Below are 19,761 nucleotides of genomic sequence, written 5' to 3' on the forward strand. Positions count from 1 at the left end.
CATTTGCATTTTTCTTTGCACCCTACACTACCTTAATATCACCCCTACCCCAAAGACAAGGGGCTTGGCAGGTGTGCTTGTCCAGAAAGGCTTGCTAATTGTGAAGAAATGCCACATCTGTGGCTGCTTTAGGAAACCACGTCGTCCAAAGCATTGCCCATGGAGTCACGGGATCTGTTCCATACCTACTGTGACTATAGTGTTTAATGCAGATTGGGTTTTGCTATTAAGGAAAATGGGTGTTATTTCATAGATTTCCATGCAATAGTTAACCAAAATTAGATCTGCTGGAACTTGGGATACAGAAGTGCTGTCACAGTGTGGGAGGATGGAGAGGTGCTTACTGAAAGGGAACCACTAAAGCTCTGTCAAGAACATTGTGTTAGTAGTTAAGGGTAACATATTTTGACTTTGATTTTCTTTCGATACAGAGTATTCAAAGCAGTAACAGGATAGTGAAAGGGATTGCTGTGCTTGCTAAATGGGGAACAGCAATGCCATTCACAATTACTGAAACACTTGAGAGCTCATCATACAGTAAGCACGGAAGAGGTTATTGCTTAACATCTGCTAAGAGCACTTGCAGATTTGGAGAGGTCTGAATATGTTCTTTTGATTTACACTTTTGCAACAAGGAGAAATTAAGAGAACAGCAACAAACGGTCAGCTTCCCCAGAAACATTAGGTTTGTAGGACTGGGATCTGGAGTCCCAGAGTAGAACTTAATGATACCAAATATCCCTTGATGAAGAAGCAGTGAAATTACTGGATATGTTTTTCTCAGTATTCTTCTAGATTTGAAAGCTTGAGTTAAATCTGTCATCAGGTTATTTACTCTTGATTTTAGTATTGATAAAAAGTATCTTGCTTGGAATTATTTATTCATTACAACTCATTGTACGGGAATTTCACAGATACAGAGGTGACGGATGGGGAGGATAGAAACAATTTTAAGAGGCCTAATAATTGATTGTATTGAAGGCATAAAGTGCCCATTAACCTCTGAGAGTAAGAAAAACATATTCTTGGACAGGTGTCTGCAAATGCTTCCCTTTGAAACAGAGTGAAAAAAAAAATAAACCTACCTGACTGTTTGATTAGTTTTCTCATTATATCTTATGTTGAAATTTTATGTCAGTGCATCATGAAACAATTAACTGACTTGATTATGACTAACTACTGTATGAAGTTGAATGCTTGACAGACCTGGAAAAATCTGCAAGATTTTCATTGAAGATCTTTTAAATATAAGCTTTTGGGAGGTGTTAGAAAAGCTGTGTGGTTTCTAGGTGAAGAAAGTTATAAGGAATCAGCTAGTATGGGATATGTTAGCCAGGGGAAGTTGGAGCTGAGCAGAAGAATATACTCTCACCACCAGAGTTCGGTATGTCTAGTATCCTGTTGTGTGTATCACAGCCCATTCTGACTGGTTTGAAAAACCCTGGATGAGAAAACTGAAAACTATACTGTGAAATTTGGCTTGACTGGTGTGTATTACGTTGGCAGTGTTTTATTCTAACTCCTTGCACCTTCTTGTTTCTGACTGTTAAAAAATGCAGGCGAGCTCTAAAGATACAGGGCAGTTGTTTGCTGCTTTGCACCATCGCATCTTGGCCTTGCGGAGTAGAGTGGAACAAGAGCAAGAAGTTAAGAATGTAGCACCTGAGCCAGAGGTAACACAGTCAAATGAGGAAGACAGTGATGATGATGTCATTGCACCTTCAGGATCAGTTGGAAGTGGTAAGTAAGAAGGACAAGTGTTTCCTGTTTTCCATGCATTTTTCTGTGTCGTTCTTTAAAGCAGACTGTGCTCCCTGTACATGAAAGATGTACTTCTGGCCTGTTACTTCTCACAGGGACCTGTGGAGTAGGACTATGGCACGAATTGGCTTTTTGAATAAAGCTGCTTCTTGCTTCTTCTCCAAACTGGCAAAAGACCCCTGTGCTGGGTCTCTCTGAGTTATATGCCACAGTTTAGCTGAAGTTTTCTGTGCTTTGTTTCCTTTACAGGATTTCTAAGGGGTGGTTATGAATTTCATTTTTGCCTTCACCATGGCCAGGGGTTGCACATAAAACCTGAGATGACTTGGGATCAGCAGGCAGGATCCAGACTGACCTTTGAGTAGAGAGCTATTTGGAAAGCAGAAGGTTTACAAAGGGGCATGGAAAGAGTGTAATGATTTTTATTGTACATGAGGAGACCATACTTAAAGAAAAGCACTAATCTTCAGTTTGAGGAAAGCTTCCTATTGTACCCTTGACTTGGAAGTCATCTGTACTTTGCTTTCCTGTGCCTTAGAACATCCAGCCTTTGACAGAGACCAGTCCTCTATCCTGATTCCCTGCAGGTAAAAAGAAGGAATGAATATGAACAAAAGCAGTGGGTGGATTGAAGAGGTTGGAAGCTGAGCTTTTAGACTCTGGGATGCTACTGGGATCCCTGAACCAGATTAGTGAAGAACATAACATTCCACAGTGGACAGACCTTAGTCTGGAGAAGGAAATATAAGGCAGGGAAATTCTACAGCTCTCATCTGTTACTGAACACCTGAATCTGAGGCTTGTGTGGGCTGCTTGGGATGGGTCTCTTTTTGTAAGGTGAGAAACAAAAGATATTTCTCATGACCAAGAATTACTTTTATCGTTTCAGGTCCCAATGATGAAGGTGATGGGCAGAACGTTGGCAGCACATAGCAGATGTGAGCCAATCTGCTTGCAAGGCTGCTATGAACACCATCTTGCAGGCATCTCTGGGCACCCCAGGCCAGCGATTATTTCAGGCAGTGTCGAAGGCTCCAGGACTTAAGAACTGTGCATCCCTGTTCTGTTTGTTTGATTTTTTGGTCTGGATCAGTAGATTCCACACAAAGAAAAGCAGACTTGGAAACTACCTGAATGTGGTTTGGGACGTTGAAAGCTCATCATATTGATGAGCAAAAAAACAAAAGCAAACAAAAAAAAACACAACACAAAAAACCCCAACCCCAGAACAAAACAAAAAAATCCCCCAGCCATCCCCAAGCATTTCCCCTCTTCCTTGTAATTGAAATGGCACATTACAGCTTGTCACAGCTTTTCATTGGGACCTTTTGACTGTTTCTTCAGTAGTTCGTGTCTTGCAGGCCTCCGAGATTAGAACTTTTCGATGCGGTTCCAACTCGAATTCTGCTTTTGTAACCTCTACTCCCCCTTATGCAGGGAAACCGTGTCTTCACCAATTCCTATGCTCACTGGCTGCCCTTTTGGGTTTCTTCTCCTTTTGGACTGCAGATGGGGCAGGTTATGTTTTTATCTTTTATTCCCAACATAGGTTGTGGACACCATTGTTCCCTGTCTAGTGGGTTTGTAAACGGAGAGAAACAAAACATTGTGGTTCACCAGAAAAGCTTTTTTAATGCAGTAATAAGAGACTTTAAAGCCCACAGGATGTTTTGCTAACTCCTTTCTTTCTTCCCATTTCATTATTATTATTTGGGGATTTATATTGTGGTGATACTTTTTTTATTTTAGTTTTTCAATAAGATGCTCTTGTGTGTTGAAAAAGTGAAACTATTGTTTTGTACTGTTCTATTTAAGGGAGAGCTAAGCCACTATAAATAATAGATGTTGCATACAATTTTTCTTAGAAAATTATGTTTCTGTGGCTACAGTAAAGTCTAGGAGGCATACAGGTTACACCTTCAGAAAAGTTGATGAGGAAATAGCTGTTAGCCCTTGGAAGAATAAAATAGGCTCATGTAATGAGCTCCACCAACTATTAAAATAAATTGTATAACAAAGCAACTCTCATTTAATGGCTTGATTCAACAAGCCATTTAAGCACTTGCCTGACTTAACTACATGTGAGTAATCTTACTGAAGTCAATGCAACTCTTCATGCTTAAAGTTGAGGACATTTTTAAATATCTTGCTGAATTAATGGCCTTAAATAGAAAATATAACTTCTAACCCTTCCTGTCCCTGTTCTGTTTTCTTTTTCCCTGTTCAGTCTTGCAGCATGAAGAGAAAGGTAATACTGCCAGCCTTGAGTAGTTTGGGCTGAAGGTTATTGTATTCTGTTCCACCAAAATAAAAGCAAGAATGTGTTTTCCTGTGTGTAATTCTGAAGTACTCCTACTGTAACCATAACTTTTTTTTGTTTAGTTTTTTTTTTTTTAATCTGTTGAGCCTTTTGTGTGAAAGTTGAGTTTTATTTTGTTATTAAAACATACAGAATGTTCTTGTCCAGCAAACTTGGTAGTCACCAATGACAGTGACCAGGTCACTTTCATTATAAATTCCCCAAATTGTTCTATTTCCTTTATAAATAGTTTACTGGTAGATAATTTCTCACTTGCATGCTTGTTCTTCTGTAGGTTAAGGAGATCTAAAATGCACCACTTAAATGCTTCTTCCCTTTCATTTTCTTTTAATGTAACATGAATTGAAAATGGAATCTCAGGTTATAGCACAAAATCAACTTTGAAATTGAATATTCAAATAGCAAAACAGTCCTTATTGCCTCTGTTTTAATGAAACATACGCAGTCAAACCCAAGTTTTTTCCTTTTATTTGTTGTTAACCATCATTGGAGACTGATGCTGTTGGAGCAGCGAGTGCTTTGCTTTTCCTGATAGCCAGTTGAAAGGAAAACCTTGGATTACTTTTCTGGGAAGTGAAAAGGGCTAATGATAAAGCTGTGCCACTGCATCTGTGTTATCTTTGGATTTGTCTGCTCATACCTTCTTGCATTTTGGTTTTTTTTTTCTCCTTAGAATTATGGGGGGTTTTAACAATGCACAGATGTGTTGCTGCACCCTGTACCCGTGCCATGCTCTTACAGGAGCGTGGCACATTCTTCAGTACCCACCACACAACTGTTTCTGCATCACAAGGTGTGGGGGCCTTCTGTACTTTCAAGTGAGTGATCTGCATTTTGGATCTGGGATCTTTTTACATTATTAAGGTACTCAGATTAAAACTACTCTTTTCAAACACCCTTGAACCATAAAGCTGCTTCTTGTCAGCAGGTTGTTTTTCATAAAGAAAATGAATAAGGTGTCTTGGTGAACAGGTCTGCCTGTGGGGAAAACAGGCGTTGTTTCCTGGTCCCAGACTTCATGGGGTCTATGCTGAGTCTCACTTTGAGGTGTTTTACCTAAAATGCAGTTGATGGTGCATGAAGATTCAAAAAAATGAAATAAGCATGCTTGCTTTGATGAGCTTTGGTGGTACATGATCACCTAGAGCATTCTAAAAACATCAGCAACTATTTACTGATGCAGATCTCATTTTAGCTAGAAGCTTTGCATAAATGTTTATAGTGAAGAGGGAAATGTTACTGTGCACCCCTGACAGAATTGGCTGTGAGTTGAGTTCAGGCCCTGCCCAGCAAGATGTAGTTAGGCCAAAGCAAAACCCTGACTTAGCTCTCTGCTTTAAGGCTTAGTAAACCAGTGACAGGCAAAAATAGATAATGACCATGTGTTTCAAAAGATCTATATAAGACTGTCATCCAAATGTACATTGGAACTACGTTAAACCTGTGCCAGCAAGCAAACAAAACCCCCGAGCCCTGCGTTGTGTTTCCTGTCCCAGGCAGTGGCTGTGCAAGAGAGGGTGGTGACTAGCTCTGCTGCCTTGCAGCAATCTTCCCCTTGACCACACTCCTGCTCTCTTTCCCCTGAGGTGTGTTGTTAACTTACGGATGATGTTGGCAATTCTTGCGTAGCCTGTTCTGGCTGCTGACCCACATGGGCACAGCCTTCCAGGTTTTCCCAGGGGAAAAAAGATACTGGAGAGTGTAATAAAGCCCATTTGGTGCTGAGTCAACAGTGTGCTCTGGAAGCCAGGAGGGCCAGCTGTTCCTGGGGGGCATCAGGCACAGACAGCATTGCCACCAGTCCAGGGAGGGGATTGTCCTGCTCTGCACTGAGGCAGCCTCACCTTGAGGACTGTGCAGGTTTGGGCACCACAGTGTAAGGGAGACATGAAGCCCTTAGAGACTGTCCAGAGGAGGGCAGTGAGGATGGTGAAGGGACTGGAGGGGAAGCCTTATGAGGAGTTGCTTAGATCACTTGTTTTGTTCAGCCTGGAGGAGGCTGAGGGGAGGCCTCATTGGGGTCTTCAGCATCCTCCTGAGGGGAAGTGGAGAGGCAGGTACCGATCTCTTCACTCTCGTGACCAGTGACAAGGGCCCGAGGGAACAGCTGGAGCTGAGTCAGAGGAGGTTTAGGTTGGATTTCAGGAAAAGGTTTTTCACCCAGAGCGTGGCTGAGCACTGGAAGAGGCTGCCCAGGGAAGTGATCACGGCACCAAGGCTGTCTGAGTTCAAGAAGCAATTCTCTCAGTCACGTGGTGGGATTGTTGGGGTGTCCTGCACAGCACCAGGAGTTGGACTTGGTCATCCTGATGGGTCCCTTCCAACTCAGCATATTCTGTGAGTCTATGAAAATGTTGCTAGGGTGGTGGTGTCACTGAAGCCAGAAGTAAACCTCTTATCTATAAAATGATACCCTCAGGAAATATAAACATTAAGGTAAGAAAATGTGTAATTACAACATTTTTCTGTTTTCCAGTTTCCAGTGCATCATGCACTGCTTCAGAGAAGACAGGGCAGGGAATGATCTAAATAAATGAGTCCTCAGCCACCCTCCACTGGAACCAAGCTGGGAGGTGACCAGACTGTTAGAAGCCTGCAGGAATTAAAAAAAAACTCTTCAACTTTGTAATGGATTCTCCCTGTTCCCAGTCACTGAGATATCAGTTGATTCTATTGCTTGGGCATTCCTGCTATTAAATGACTGTTCCTAACATGTCCCATTCTGCAGTTCAACTGGCCTCTTGCTCTCCCCCAGTGAGTGTAGAAAATGGTTTATTTCCTTTCTAGAAACATGTTACATATTTGAAAATTTTACCATGTTTCCCCATAAACTTCTCTAGTTTTAGGAATTCCAGTTATGATAATTGCCATAATTTGTCATACAAGATTTCATTAAACTGACTTTTCACTGTGTGCTTTTTCTCCCCTTGTTATTTGGTCTTTCTGTGCACTGACTTGCTTAAACTGAACTCCAGTCCATTGTGTGGATAGCAGAGAAATTCAGACAGGAACTTAGAAAGATATTTTAATTTTACAGGTATTTTTTCCCTCCTGTGAAATCAGCTCAGAGCAACACAGGTGCAAGAGAGAGAATTGCTAAACTAGACTGTTAAAATCAGTCTTGATTGTTCTCTGCTAGGTGATGGTACAGGTATCTTGTAAAGAAATGCTCACAGACAATTTCTGTAAATAAAAATCTCATTCAAATATAGAATTCAGAGCTCCCTTTTGACTACCTCCTTTCCAGGACACTCCATTTTGTAAAAATACAAAAGTGTAATTTGTCACTGAGAACACTCGTAATTCTGTTGCAGGGAATGGGCACTGAATGCCTTTTGCAAGGATATCTGTGGGATGTATTTAAAATGAACCACTCCTGATCAAATTTAGTAGCTTTTCTTTAGCTTCTAATGAAGCCTTGGAAAAGCTGCTCGGTGTGATGTGTTCCAGAGACCAGGAGGTGTCATCGAGCCCCTGCTGCAGGATGTGTGCTGTGGTAACACATACCTGAACATCTGTGTACTGACTGTACATAAAAGCTTTTTCTCTTGTCCTCTGAAAAGCAGCTCCCTGTCTGTTGCCCATTTAGCAGACAAAATAAATTCAGATTCTGGAGAGTTCAGACCACTTCATCTGCAGATAGAACATCTATTGGACAAGGCCCTATAAAAAGCTTCCCAGAGGGGAGAATGGGGAAATGTTTTGAATGTGTTTTGCTGCTGGATGGTTCTGCCATTTCTAAAAAGGTTTCAGAGGCAGAAGGAATCCGGGTTATTTGTAGCTTCTAGTAGCATTGCAAGCCGCTCCCCTTTTTAAGGGAACTAATACTCTATAGCAGCAAACTGGTTTGTCTGTGGTTTAAATATTTGGAGCCAAGCTCGATGTTTTAAGAGTAATGTTACAATAATTATATGTTGCTTTCCCTGGAACTTGCCTGTTTATAGTAAGGTAGCTGTTCTGTCATACTGTAACAGTTTTCTGATGAGCTGTCACTGCCTTAGGAGGGTCTTGCAGCCTGAGGATAGATATCTGCTGGATAACTCCTAGCTGCCGTGTGCCTGTCCCCAGGGTTAGCTGCAGTCCATCCGTGAGGCAAGTGAAGAGCTGCACAAAACTGCACGCTGAGTCTTGCACTACAGGCATTGTACCTGCTGCTAAGGAGGAGAGATGTGAATTGTCAGTCCCACCTCCCTTGTCTTGTGGAAGAAGCAATACAAATCTGCCTAGGGATACAGACTCAGACGAGCTTTTAACAGCTGCTTGGAGCCCAGGATGCTCTTTGTTACTTAATGGCGAAAAGTCTTACCCTGTGCAGGATTTGGTGGATTCCATGTATTTATATTGGGGAAAGAGCATTTGCAGTATGTGCTGCCCTGGAGCTGAGGGTTTTCTCATCCTGCTGTCTGGAAAGGTAACAAATTCCTTTGTCTTAAGTGCTTAGAAAAGGCTTTGCAGGAGGGGCAAAGCTGCTCTAAAACCTGATTCCTTTAGTAAACCGCCGGTCAGTGCCTGATGGTGGCATTGGTTCTGTGTGGAAGAACAGTTACCTCTCCAGCACGCAGAGGAAGCAGTGCCAGATCCAAGGGACTGTCTCCGCATCCCACACCACCTCCTGGCGCTGAAACAGCCCCGGACCGGAGGTGACTTGCCTGCCGTGCTGAGAGCACAGCCCAGAACATCCACGGTGTGACACAGCCCGGCCCAGCCACCGAACCGCGGCTGTTCCTTCTCCCGTCCCTGCTGCCAGGGCTCCTGAACTCCCTCAGCTGCCGGCCGGACCCAGCGCTGTCACGGCAGGAAGAGGAGCGTTTGCAAGTGCTGGTAACAAACAGCTGTTCCTTGTGATAAATTGGGGCAGTAGCATCCAACTCCAGCTGTTTTGAGCTCCTGTCCCAGAGAAGAGGTGTTGTGGGGGACTCAACATGTTGGGAAATGCAGAAATCAAACATTTAATATACTTTTAACTTACAGGGGAAGAGAAATAGGCAGGTGAGAGAAAGCTTGAGATAACATCGAGACAGTTGTAGACTTCTTCACTCAGCTGTTGGAACTGGAGCTATTTCAAGGGTTGGGAAGAGCTTTGCTTGAAGGCATGTCACTGAGAAGGCAGAGTGTTATGTTTTTATTAGCAAACTGTGAACAGCTGGAAAAATAAATGCATAAAAGCATCGGAATAGCCTGTGTCAAAGCATCTTTATTATTACAGAAGAAAAAAAAAAGGGCCATACAGCAGCATAGAGACAGCCAGAGAATTTAAACCGAATCCTTGAAAATTGATAAAAAATGATCCAAGCTCTATTTAAAGTTTTAGACCCTACACAAATAAAAAGCCCCCAAACCCACCCCCCCAAAAAAACCCCCCAAAAAACCAAAAACCCACCAAACAAAACAAAACCAAACAAACAAAAAAACCACCAAAAAAAAACAAACCCCAAAAAGCGACCAAAACCAGAAAACACATCACAACACGAAGCCTCAACCTCGCCCCGCCCCCCAAGCAGCCAGCACTGACAAACGGCATTCAGAGCCCCCGGTTTGGGCAGAGAGCCTGAGAGCTGCGGGTGGGGAAACTGGGAACACGAGGTAGAAATCCTTTAGGAAAACGGTTGTGTGGGTGCGCTCGGGCAGCGGCTGAGGCGGGACACGGACTGGGGGTCCCGGCTCGGGGGTCCCGGCTCGGGGTCCTGGCTCGGGGGTCCCGGCTCGGGGGTCCCGGCTCGGGGGTCCCGGCCCGCTCCGGGGGGTGTGGGCAGGGGGCGGAGCTCGTGCCCGCGCGGTGCCTCCCCGGGCGCGCCCCCCGGACGAGGCGGGGCCGCGCGTGCTCAGGCGGCAGCTCCGCCGTGCCCTTGCCGCCATGGCGGGCTATTGGGACGGCCCCGAGGGCGAGCAGTGCCCGCAGCGCACCTGGCCTCGCCACGCGCGTGGGCGCGGCCGCGGGTGGGCAGCGGGGGCGGGCGGGGGCGCGGGGGCGGCCGGGCGGGGCCCAGGCCCGGGCGGTGACGCGGTGTGTGTTGCAGGCCTGGTCGGGGCGGCGTATCGCATCATCCTGCTGCGGCCCGGCTCGGCGCTGGCCGCGCTGCAGACGGCGGCGGCGGACAGTGTCACCATGGGTAAGGACCGGGCCCGGACAGTGTCACCATGGGTAATGGCCGGGCGGTGTCACCGTGGGTAAGGGCCGGTGTCACCGTGGGTAAGGCCGGGGCCGGGCGGTGTCACCGCGGGGGGGCCGGGACCCCGCTCTGCCGCCGGGTTCGCCTCGGCCCGGTCCACCCGGGCCCTCACGGTGTCCGTGGCTTTCTCCTCTGCCGGCCCTGGGTCGGGTTTGGCCGGAAACACTGAAATGGAAAGACGGTTTTTTCTGTATTTGCAAACCAGCCAGTTTATGGGCAATAATATAGTGGAAGCAAACTTATTTTTTTACTTCATGTGTTTAGGCATTGTGTTTAGTAAACTGCATTTGCTGAAAAGTACTGCAATGCTTTTGGTGACAAAAGGAAAGTAAATAGGTTTTTTTTCCCCATCATGTTCTATAGCCAAGGAGAAACCATGTAATTGTCTTGCATTGTCTTTGGCAAAGAGCTGTGTCAAAAAACCCTGAGGGAGTTTCAGCCATGCAGATCTGCATCTGGAGCAGTCCCCCGAGCTCCCTGCTCCTCTCTTCCCCATTCACCTTCTCTTCCAAAGTTTGCAGCTATAGCAGTGTGGGGACGAGGTGCATAATTCAGTGGACGGGATGCTGCTACTTTGCAGTTTCTTAATGTAATTCAAAATACTTAATTCAATTTCAAAATCAATTTACAAAAAAAGAATAATTTACGAACTCAATCCATTTGTCTACCACCTAGAAGTCATTGTGAGCCCCAGGCAGGCAGAGGAGGAAAGTGCCAGGACTAATGTTCTGCAGGGACGTTGGGGTTGCTCTGCACAGTGCTCCACGGGGCAGGTTCACAGGGACTTGGGGGCTGAGTTTGAGAGCAGAGCCTGTGCAGGTGTGGGGAGATGGCTGCAGAGACACCGCTGCTCCCCTCTGGTACCTCCTGCTGTGCCTCATGAGGTACCTCTGGTGCCTCATCTGCTGGCGCGGGGGGCTCTGGGGGTCCAGCGTGGCGCAGGGGGAGGAAGCACAGGGAGCTGGATGAGACAGGGATGCGGAGTCTCATTGTAGTGGCTGGGATAGGATGTCCCTGGGAAATGGGAAGCAGATCTTGCTTCATTGTCCCTTGTAGCTGCTCTATCAAAATCGTGCTCAGTGTGAATTCTTGAGTCATTGAGAGGGTTGTTTTGGTTTTTTTACTTCTTGTTTACAGCTACACTGGGAGCTGTGTTTGGCTTAAGTACCTGCCTCAGTGCCCAAGTCCGGGAGGAACCAGAGGATCCTTTGAACTATTTCATTGGTGGCTGTGCAGCAGGAGCTGCCTTGGGAGCCAGAGGTAACTGTGGACAACGCCTGCAATGAAATGAGCCCTTGCTGGTTTTAGAAGCTTTTGTGTTGGGGAAAATGTTAAATAATGTTGATGTCAGGCTTCTTGGATAGAGATTCATCTCAGCCTCTGATTCAGGGCAGTTTCGTTGGCACTCCATTGTACAGGTCTCCTAAAATAAACAGGGCTACAGGAGGGGGACACGGAAGGGAACATAAAGTGATGCACAGAATGAAAGCAGGGCTGACCTAGTACTGCCAGTTAGAACTACCAGTTATACCTGACAATTGCAGGATATGAAAAATGTAGTTGTGGAAATACATGTTTTCTTGGCAACAAGTGTGATTTACTTTACACAGAAAGTACAATCTTTTGAATTCTTCACATGGTCTGAGGGACAAGCTGTGTCCTACTGCTGTTGCTTCTTTGGCTCTTTGTCAGGCTTGAGTAGCTCCTGCAGATGCTAACACAGCTCTGTTTTCTGTAGGCGTTCAGACTTGAACCTAAGAAATGAGGGATTTATTTAAGTTGTAATTGTGGTGAAATAGAATTCATCTTTACTTGTCCTAGTTGATGAGCCTGGTGAGAGTCCAAAGCAGTGATTGTTACTTTTGTCACTCAAATGAGCCATTTCAGATTGCCCATGTAAGGGGATGGGCAGAGGATTATCAAAATTGATATTTCAAATTGCAAGCTAAAAGCATGAGAAAACTCAATTTTATAAAAAGATTACTTTTCCCCTTTCTCTGGGCAGGCAGTGTTGCTGATGGTCAAGGGACCTATGAAAAATGGCAGAGTCTGTTGAGATCTGTTGCACAGAACTTTTGCCCTAACAGGTTCTTTTCTGGTTTGATGTGTTTTCTCCAGCTCACAGTTACCTCACTGGCACCACGGCTTGTCTGGGGTTCGGAATCACCGCGGCCCTCGTGAAGATCGGGAACAAGGAGGGCTGGAGGCTGGCAGGACCTCCCAAGCTGTAAATGTCACCTTTCCTCCCTGTGGCTTCCTAGTGCTCTGTCTACTTAGGACATCGTGTAATAAAGATTTGGTCAAATCAGCAGTTGTCCCAACATTGTGGTGTCGTGTGGCTGTTCCTGGTGTTTGGGCTGAGGTGCAGAAAGCTGGAGCTGCTGGAGGGGAAGTGGCATCTGCTGCTTGTCTGCTGCTCTCCCAGTGATTTCTGTGCTGAGCTGCTTTGCCTCCGTGTCTTGGCATTGTGTGCACTGGTGTGAGGGCTGCGCTGTAGCTTCAGGGTGATCCTTGTAGTTTTGAGTGGGTCCTGTGGGACTTTGTGATAGGGATTGGGATTGTACCACACTGAGCCCATCTGTGAGGGTCTGGAGCCAGAGATTCCGCAGTGGTGCCTGGCTCTGGGCTGAGGATGGGGAAGGTGGGGTGAGAAAGGAGGTGGGGGTTGCCCACAACAAGGTGTCTGTGAGCCTGGGGGCTTTGCCCACAAAGCATTTCAGGAACTGTAGAGGCAACAGGTTCAGGGTTGGAATTGAGGAATATCTGAAGCTGAAAGGGACCCTTGGATGCCATTTTGCTTATAGCTACGTCTGGTTCAATTTCTGATGAACAAACTGAACTGTGTCCAGCAAACCCACCAAGAAGGTGGAGAGCATGAAGGCACAGGATGCACAAGGAGAGGTGAGAACAGGATCATTCCACCCGGAGAGAAGAAGGTTAAGGGCTGACTAATGGCTACAGAAAGGGCAGGCTCAGGGGTACAGCAAAGTGTGGGAAGTAATAAGCACAAGTTGCAGATGAGGAAATTCCAACTAGATAGAAGGAAAAGAACCTGGCAGGCAGGGTAGGTAAATGCTGAAAAATGGACTTGGAGAGGTTCCCCCACCTTTGAGGACACAGCTCGACCCATGGGAATACTGGGGTACAGAGATGGACATTAGGGGATGGATGTGTGAATTATGGAGACAGAGAATGTGGGTATGGGGGACACAGGTGTGGGACAGGAATGTGGGGGGGTGAGGGGAGGGAACAGGAGACAAGGAGATTGGGGCATCAGAGAACAAAGAGGAAGGGACAGTGATGGGGAACACACAGTCACAGCCATAGGAGGCTGTGTTGCTCTGGTATGTGCTCTCTGTGGGCAGGGGGGGTCCTGGGTGGGTTGCGGGGTGGTCCTGGGGGCACTTGGCTGGGCCAAAGGTCTGGTATCCCCATGTGCCCTTGGGGCTGGTACCTCCAGCTCTTTGTGTGTGGGTCACTGGGGCTGGGCTGCAGCTCAGAAGCACAGTGGGTGGTGGTAGAGGTTTCACCCCTCCACCATGGGGGTGGGGGAGCAGGGGGATTGTCTGTCTCCCACCCAAGGACTTATGAGGAGGCCCTGCTTTACCCTGGGCTCTGGAGGTAAATAAGATTTATAGGGGAATCTGATGGGCCGGGGACCTCCAGCAGGACCTACCCAGGGTAACCTGGGGTTTACAGAAGCTCCTGGCAGCTTCACCTGACCCTGCTGCTTGTCCTCAGGGAACAGGTGACCCCACCACCCCAGCCCAGGACTCTGGGGCCTCGGACCTCCCTCTGCATGAGCCCCTCCCAGCTCCTGGCCGGGGCCACGTGTCCAGTCGGGGCTATAATTAACTGGGCACATTCCTGGGGGGTCACAGGACCTTCCCGGAGCAGCAGGAGGCGGTAAGGGGGGAACGAATGCACGGCCCAGCATGCCACGCCACGCAGCAGTGCAGGACACGGCACACGGCGAGCGCTGTGCTGGGCTGGGTGAGGACACGCGACACCGCGCAGGCAGCACGGGGGGGGGCACAGAGCAGCACCGCACGGCGCAGTGTGAGCCACCAGAGGCAGCACCTCGACAGTCCATGCTGCGGGGAGCACGACATGCAGCTCGCAGACAACCCTCAGGACAGCACACTGCGATGTGGGACAGGCAGTGCGACACGGCAGGCAGCGTGACACGACAGGCAGTGGGTGACACCGCGTGGGTGTCACAGGCCCTTCGATGGGGGCTGTGCCAGGGGCCAGCAGCTTTGTTGTTCTTGGAGCATCAGTAGTTTCAACTCTGGGGCAATGGGAGAGGAAGGGCTTGGTTGCGTCTGCTGTAGGACTGAAGGTCTGACTGGGGACAGAGGCTTGGGCTATGGGGCTGTGGGGCAGCAGCATTGACTGTGGGTCAGTAGCTTCATGCTAAGGGTTCAGTGATGAAGCAGATGAGGGGATCAGGCTCAGCTGTGGAGCACTGAAATGGACTGTTGGTCTCAACTATGGGGCTGCAGTTTTGCCAAGGAGCATCAAATTCAGTGATGGGGCAGTAGCAGAGTCTGGTGGCCCTGGCTATGAGGTAGAGCCTTTTAGTGGTGGATCCGGTGGCTTTTGCTATGGGGCAGTGCCAGTAGCAGGACCCCATGTCTCCAACCAGGACTCCTGCCATGGGCCAGAGGCTCCAGCTATGGGGACAGCACCCTGACCTCCTGCTCCATGTGTTTCCACAGGTAAGATGTGGGTTGCAGAGGGGTCAGCTCCCACCCAGTGGAGCCTGCGGGATGGGACCCATGCTGGACACTTCCTGGCTGTGGCTGACAACCTCCGCACCACGGGACAGCTGGTGGATGTGGCTGTGGGACCAGAGGGTGACAAGGCTCATGCTGTGGTCCTGGCCTCCATCAGCTCCTTCTTCCTCCACTTCCTGGAGGGCAGGACCAGAGAGCTCCACCAGGACCCCCCACCCCATGTCCCTCTGCCACCTGGGACCACACTGCAGGGCTGGCGGGCCATGCTCGCCTTTGCCTATCGGGGAATGGTGCCCCATGGCCGGGAGAAGGAGGTGGAGGAGGCTGCCCAGGCCCTGGGGGCCCCCCGGCTGGTGGCCGCCTGTACCCTGCGACTGGAGATTGACCCCAAGGAGGAGGGACCTGAGCCCCTGGAGGAGCAGTGGGAGACACTAAGAGCCATGGAGCAGCTGCATGCCAAGGGCCTGGGCTGTGACCTCCAGCTCCAGGCAGGGGACGAGGTCATTCCAGGTGAGCTGGGGGTGGAGGTCCCCATGAAGGGCTGAGGAGGGGGACAGGGCACTCTGGGATAGCCAAGTTCCCCTTGGCATAGTTGGGAGTTTGGTGGGCACAGGGACAGGACACTTGAGTTTTGGGGGCTGCACAGTGCAGAGGGTCCCCCTCTGCCCCCCACCATTCTTCCTCCTTCCCCATAGTTCAACGCCTGGCCCTGAGCTGCTCCTGTGACTTCTTCCGAGCCCTCTTCACTTGCCCAATGCGGGAGGCCACCCATGACCCTGCTGCCCCCCTGGTCACGGGGCTGTCCCCGGCCGAGCTGCGCCTCCTCCTCTCCTTTGCCTACACAGGAGCTGTAGCAGGACCATGGCCCATGGTCCTGGAGGCAGCTGAGACCTCCCTGCGCTACCAGGCCTGGGGGCTCCTCACTCTCTGCCTGGATGTTTTCACCCATGGCCTGACTCCAGAAACTGTCCCAGACGTACTGGCCTTTGCTGTGGCTTATGGGCTGGATGAGGTGGGCCACGTAGCAGAGAACTACATCCTGGCCACCTTCCCCAGTGTGGTGGCTACACCAGCCTTCCTAGATCTGCCTGCACACCTTCTCATTCGCCTCCTCCGCTCCGATGGTCTCAATGTCCTCCATGAACTGGAAGCCTTGGAAGCAGCCGCCCGGTGGCTTATGGCCAACGGAGATGGCCAGGAGGATCTAGCCAAGGAGGTCCTGTCATCTGTTCGCTTTGCCCTCATGTCTGGCCTGGAGCTGAAGAAGGTCCCATCCGTGACTGCAGGGGTAGCTGACCCGAAGGTCCTCCGCGAGCTCGTGGTATCAAGTTTCGCCCCCATGGCTCAGCTGCCATGCCGGGTACGTTCCTTGCAAGAGGTGCTGGTGGTTTGTGGTGGAGACAAAGTGACGGGCAACCTGGCTGCCCGGAAGCCCAGCAGACACCTCTGGTTTGCAGACCGCTACCTCAGTGCTGTGGGGCTGGTGAAGCAGGTTGAGTGGCGGGCACTGGGACACTTTCCTGATGGCCCACGCTTCCGCCATGCCATAACTGTGGTGGGCAACAATCTCTACGTCCTGGGCGGAAAGCACTACTACGGGGTCCATGACACCCTGACCAGTGTCTACAGGTGAGAGCTACAGAGGACTTGCAGCTGCCATGTGGCACCAGAACATCGTGGGATCAGAGGAGGTGTTGGTGGAGCTAGAGTTGCCCCGTGGACCCAAGATATTGAGGCATTGCAGCTGGTCAAGTGGGCCCAAGGCATTCTGGGATGGGTTGGGTGTAGGACTGAGAGGTGTCCTCCTACTCTTGGGTGTTACATGCTTTTTTGGGGGTAAGACTGGGAGGCTCCTATCTGGAGATGCCTCAGGTCATTATGGGTTTGGTATTGCCCAGAAGGAGGGGATATTCCCATGCAAGGCTACCATGTGACCCCAAGGCATTCTGGGACTGACGGGTTGTAGGTGGGTTGTTGCCCTCAGCGGTGCCAACATGAGCTTTTGGCATTGTAGGTAACAGGTAGTCTCTTGCCACTTTGCCTCTCAAACCCAGGTACCAGCCTATGGATGATTCCTGGGAGCGTCTGGCCAGCATGACGTGTGGACGGAGCTACTTTGCTGCTGTGGCACTTGGGAATTTCATCTATGCCCTGGGGGGCAGCTCAGGAGAGCTCTACTGCACAGACACTGTGGAGTGCTATGACCTGGCCAATGACACCTGGAGGTGAGGCCGCTCCAGCAGATGCCTGCTTCCCTCTGCCTCGGACCCTCTTGCCTTGGCTGTGGTACCCACTGAGTGCTTTGGGTCACTGAGCCTCCAGTGGGGGATGGGCCTCCAGTGGCCTTTGGGAGGGGTCTACTGGGTGCTGATCAACTGTGTCCCTTTGGGACTGGGTGTTGGCTGATGTTGCCTAGTGGGTGGCAAATGAGTTTTTGGCCAGTAGTGTTTACTGGAGGTCTGTTGGCCATCTGCCAATGAGACAAATAATTTGATTCATCCCACTGGTAGAATGTTCATGGGGTGCTCTGTTGGGTGTTGGCCAATGTTATTAATAGAGGGAGTTCACTGTGGGTTGACCAATGGTGTGGGGACTACAAAGCATTGAACAGTGATGTCCCTTGGGTATCTATTCTGTGTCAGCTGATGTTGCCCACTTGGGCTCACTGGGTGTTGGTGAACATTGTCTGCTCAGCAGTTGAGACATGGCTCACTGGGCAACCCCTGGGTGGTCAGTCACTGTGGGACAGTGCTGCTTAACCTGCCCTTCACCCCTCCCTCTTTCCTTGCCCAGGAGGTGCCAGCCCCTGCTGACGGCTCTGTGCGGGCACGCGGCGTGTGCCCTGGATGGCGCACTCTACGTGTCGGGTGGGTGTGATGACGCATGCCAGTGCCAGGCATCCCTGCTGCGCTATGTCCCGGGTGCGTCTGCCACGTTCCTGGCCCCCATGAATGGCGAGCGAGCTGGCCACATCATGGAGGAGGCGGGTGGGCAGCTCTACGTGGCTGGGGGCCTGTGCCAGAGGGCTGGGCAGACTGGCTACAGGGACCAGCTGACTTTTGAGGTCTACAAGCCCAAGCAGAACATCTGGGTTGTCCTCAGCCCCCTGCCCCGTGCCCATGTAGTTGGGGGTGCAGCTGTGCTGGGAGGGGAGCTGCTTGTACTGGGAGGTTACAGTCATGAGACCTACCAGGACACACACTTGATCCACGCCTACCAGCCAGGTGCCCAGCGCTGGATCACCAGAGGCACCTTGCCCCATGCCTATACTGACCTACAGGCCTGTGTCCTCACTGTACCCACTGCCTTACGTGGCCCCAGCGGCCTTAAGGACCCCTTGAGATCACCTCAAACTCCAAATAACACTTAGGAGGGCTTAAAAACAGTGCACCCCATATTGGGATCCCCAGGTAGCATCAATATGGGACAAAAGTGCCCAGATCCCTCCCATAGAGCGTGTTCTTCCTTTGGTTTCCATCAACCCTTCACCCCCAGGGTACGTGATCTAGACTGTGGCAATCCTGTGGAACACAAGGATTCCCTGTTCTGTAGCCCTGTGTCTCCAGGAACACTCAACCCCCCCAATTTCCCCCCCAGCCCTGAGTTGAATAAAAGTTGCTCCTGAACTGCTTGTCTGGGTCTTCTTGTTTCTGGTGGGGAACCCAGACACCCAGGTGCTTCTTGCAAGAAACAGGAGGAGAGCAGAGTGTCCTGGATGGGTGGTGGGGATCAGGAAGTGTGTGGTGGGCACTGGGGCTCTGGGTGCCTGTGTTCACTGGCATGGGGGAGAGGATGTGTGTCTCAGAACTGAAAAGCATCTTGGGGGGCATGGAAGATCCTGAGGGAACAGAGTCCTGGAGGTGCCAGGGTTTGGGGGACTTGACGGTGGAGTAGATAGGGTACAGTAAGGGGTCCTAGGGACTTTGGGGTTCCTGGATGGTTTCGAGAGGTCTTGGACTCCTGGAGTGACCTGGAGTGCTGTATGGAGAAGTCAGAGAATTCCATGGAGGGCTTGCAAGGAGAGGCAGAGGTAATGCAGATTCTCGAAGACACTGGGGTACCAGTGGTACCTTTGGGGAAGGAACTGAGTGGCCTCAGACATGTAGGGGAAGGTGGGGAGGTTCTCATGCTCCCCAAAATAGTATTTTAGGTGTAGTCTAACGAGTGCTGAACAGAAGGGGATAATCACTTCCCTTGGTCTGCTGTTAACCCTGTTAACCCAGCCCAGGTTCCATTTGTCTCCCTTTGCTGCTGGGTGGATTGCTGAACCTTGTTCACCTTTCTGTCCACCAAGACAAACAGGTCTTTTTCCACAGTTCTGCTCCCCAGCAGTCTGTCCCCAACTGGCAGTGCTGGGGGCCTTGTTCACATTGCAGATCATGACAGCACTGGAGCTCCTCACAGAGGAGACAGTGCGGTTGGAGGACACCACCAACAGACAGACAAGAGCCTGCTTACAAACACAGTGTGTGTGTGCGTCCATGGGCTCACTAGCACAGCCAGAGCTTGGCCAGCAGACACACTCACATGGATGAACACTCATGCCAGCTGGCCAAGCACAGGCATATGTTCCTGTGGACCAAGTAGTTAATCTGGCAGAAGGCCACGCTGACCCATAGCAGTTGGATGATACATTTGGGGCAGTTTGAACTGCAACAGCAGTTCAGGCTGCAAAAGTGATTCATAGGATTCAGCTGCTGCATTTGTGCACCAGTGCTGGGGCAAGCCATTTGACCCCCATCAGTGATGACCACTGTCTCTTTTTCACACC

The 19,761-nt window shown here is 49.8% G+C and overlaps 3 protein-coding genes across 4 annotated transcripts in view; all 3 read left to right on the forward strand.

Moving 5' to 3' along the window:
- Window positions 1–9,255, forward strand: part of RANBP3 (RAN binding protein 3) — a 53,673-nt gene extending 44,418 nt beyond the window's left edge. For both annotated transcript variants that reach the window (XM_050334467.1, XM_050334468.1), the window contains 2 exons: window positions 1,560–1,740; window positions 2,651–9,255. In XM_050334467.1, coding sequence (XP_050190424.1) covers window positions 1,560–1,740; window positions 2,651–2,694 — 225 coding nt within the window. In that variant the 3' untranslated portion in view covers window positions 2,695–9,255. The remainder of the gene's footprint in view (window positions 1–1,559; window positions 1,741–2,650) is intronic.
- Window positions 9,256–9,925: 670 nt separating this feature from the next.
- NDUFA11 (NADH:ubiquinone oxidoreductase subunit A11) lies at window positions 9,926–12,559 on the forward strand. Its single transcript, XM_050334489.1, is given in 5 exon segments — window positions 9,926–9,989; window positions 9,991–10,018; window positions 10,099–10,191; window positions 11,389–11,511; window positions 12,370–12,559. Coding segments are annotated over 5 exon segments (411 nt in total). The 5' UTR covers window positions 9,926–9,935; the 3' UTR covers window positions 12,483–12,559.
- A 2,418-nt stretch (window positions 12,560–14,977) lies between these two features.
- KLHL33 (kelch like family member 33) lies at window positions 14,978–18,353 on the forward strand. Its single transcript, XM_050334485.1, is given in 5 exon segments — window positions 14,978–15,500; window positions 15,686–16,619; window positions 17,045–17,215; window positions 17,784–18,325; window positions 18,328–18,353. Coding segments are annotated over 5 exon segments (2,196 nt in total).
- Window positions 18,354–19,761: the final 1,408 nt, after the last annotated feature.

Source organism: Myiozetetes cayanensis, unplaced genomic scaffold, assembly GCF_022539395.1.
Source record: "Myiozetetes cayanensis isolate MyiCay16 unplaced genomic scaffold, myiCay2020 scf54, whole genome shotgun sequence".
Classification (NCBI taxonomy): domain Eukaryota; kingdom Metazoa; phylum Chordata; class Aves; order Passeriformes; family Tyrannidae; genus Myiozetetes; species Myiozetetes cayanensis.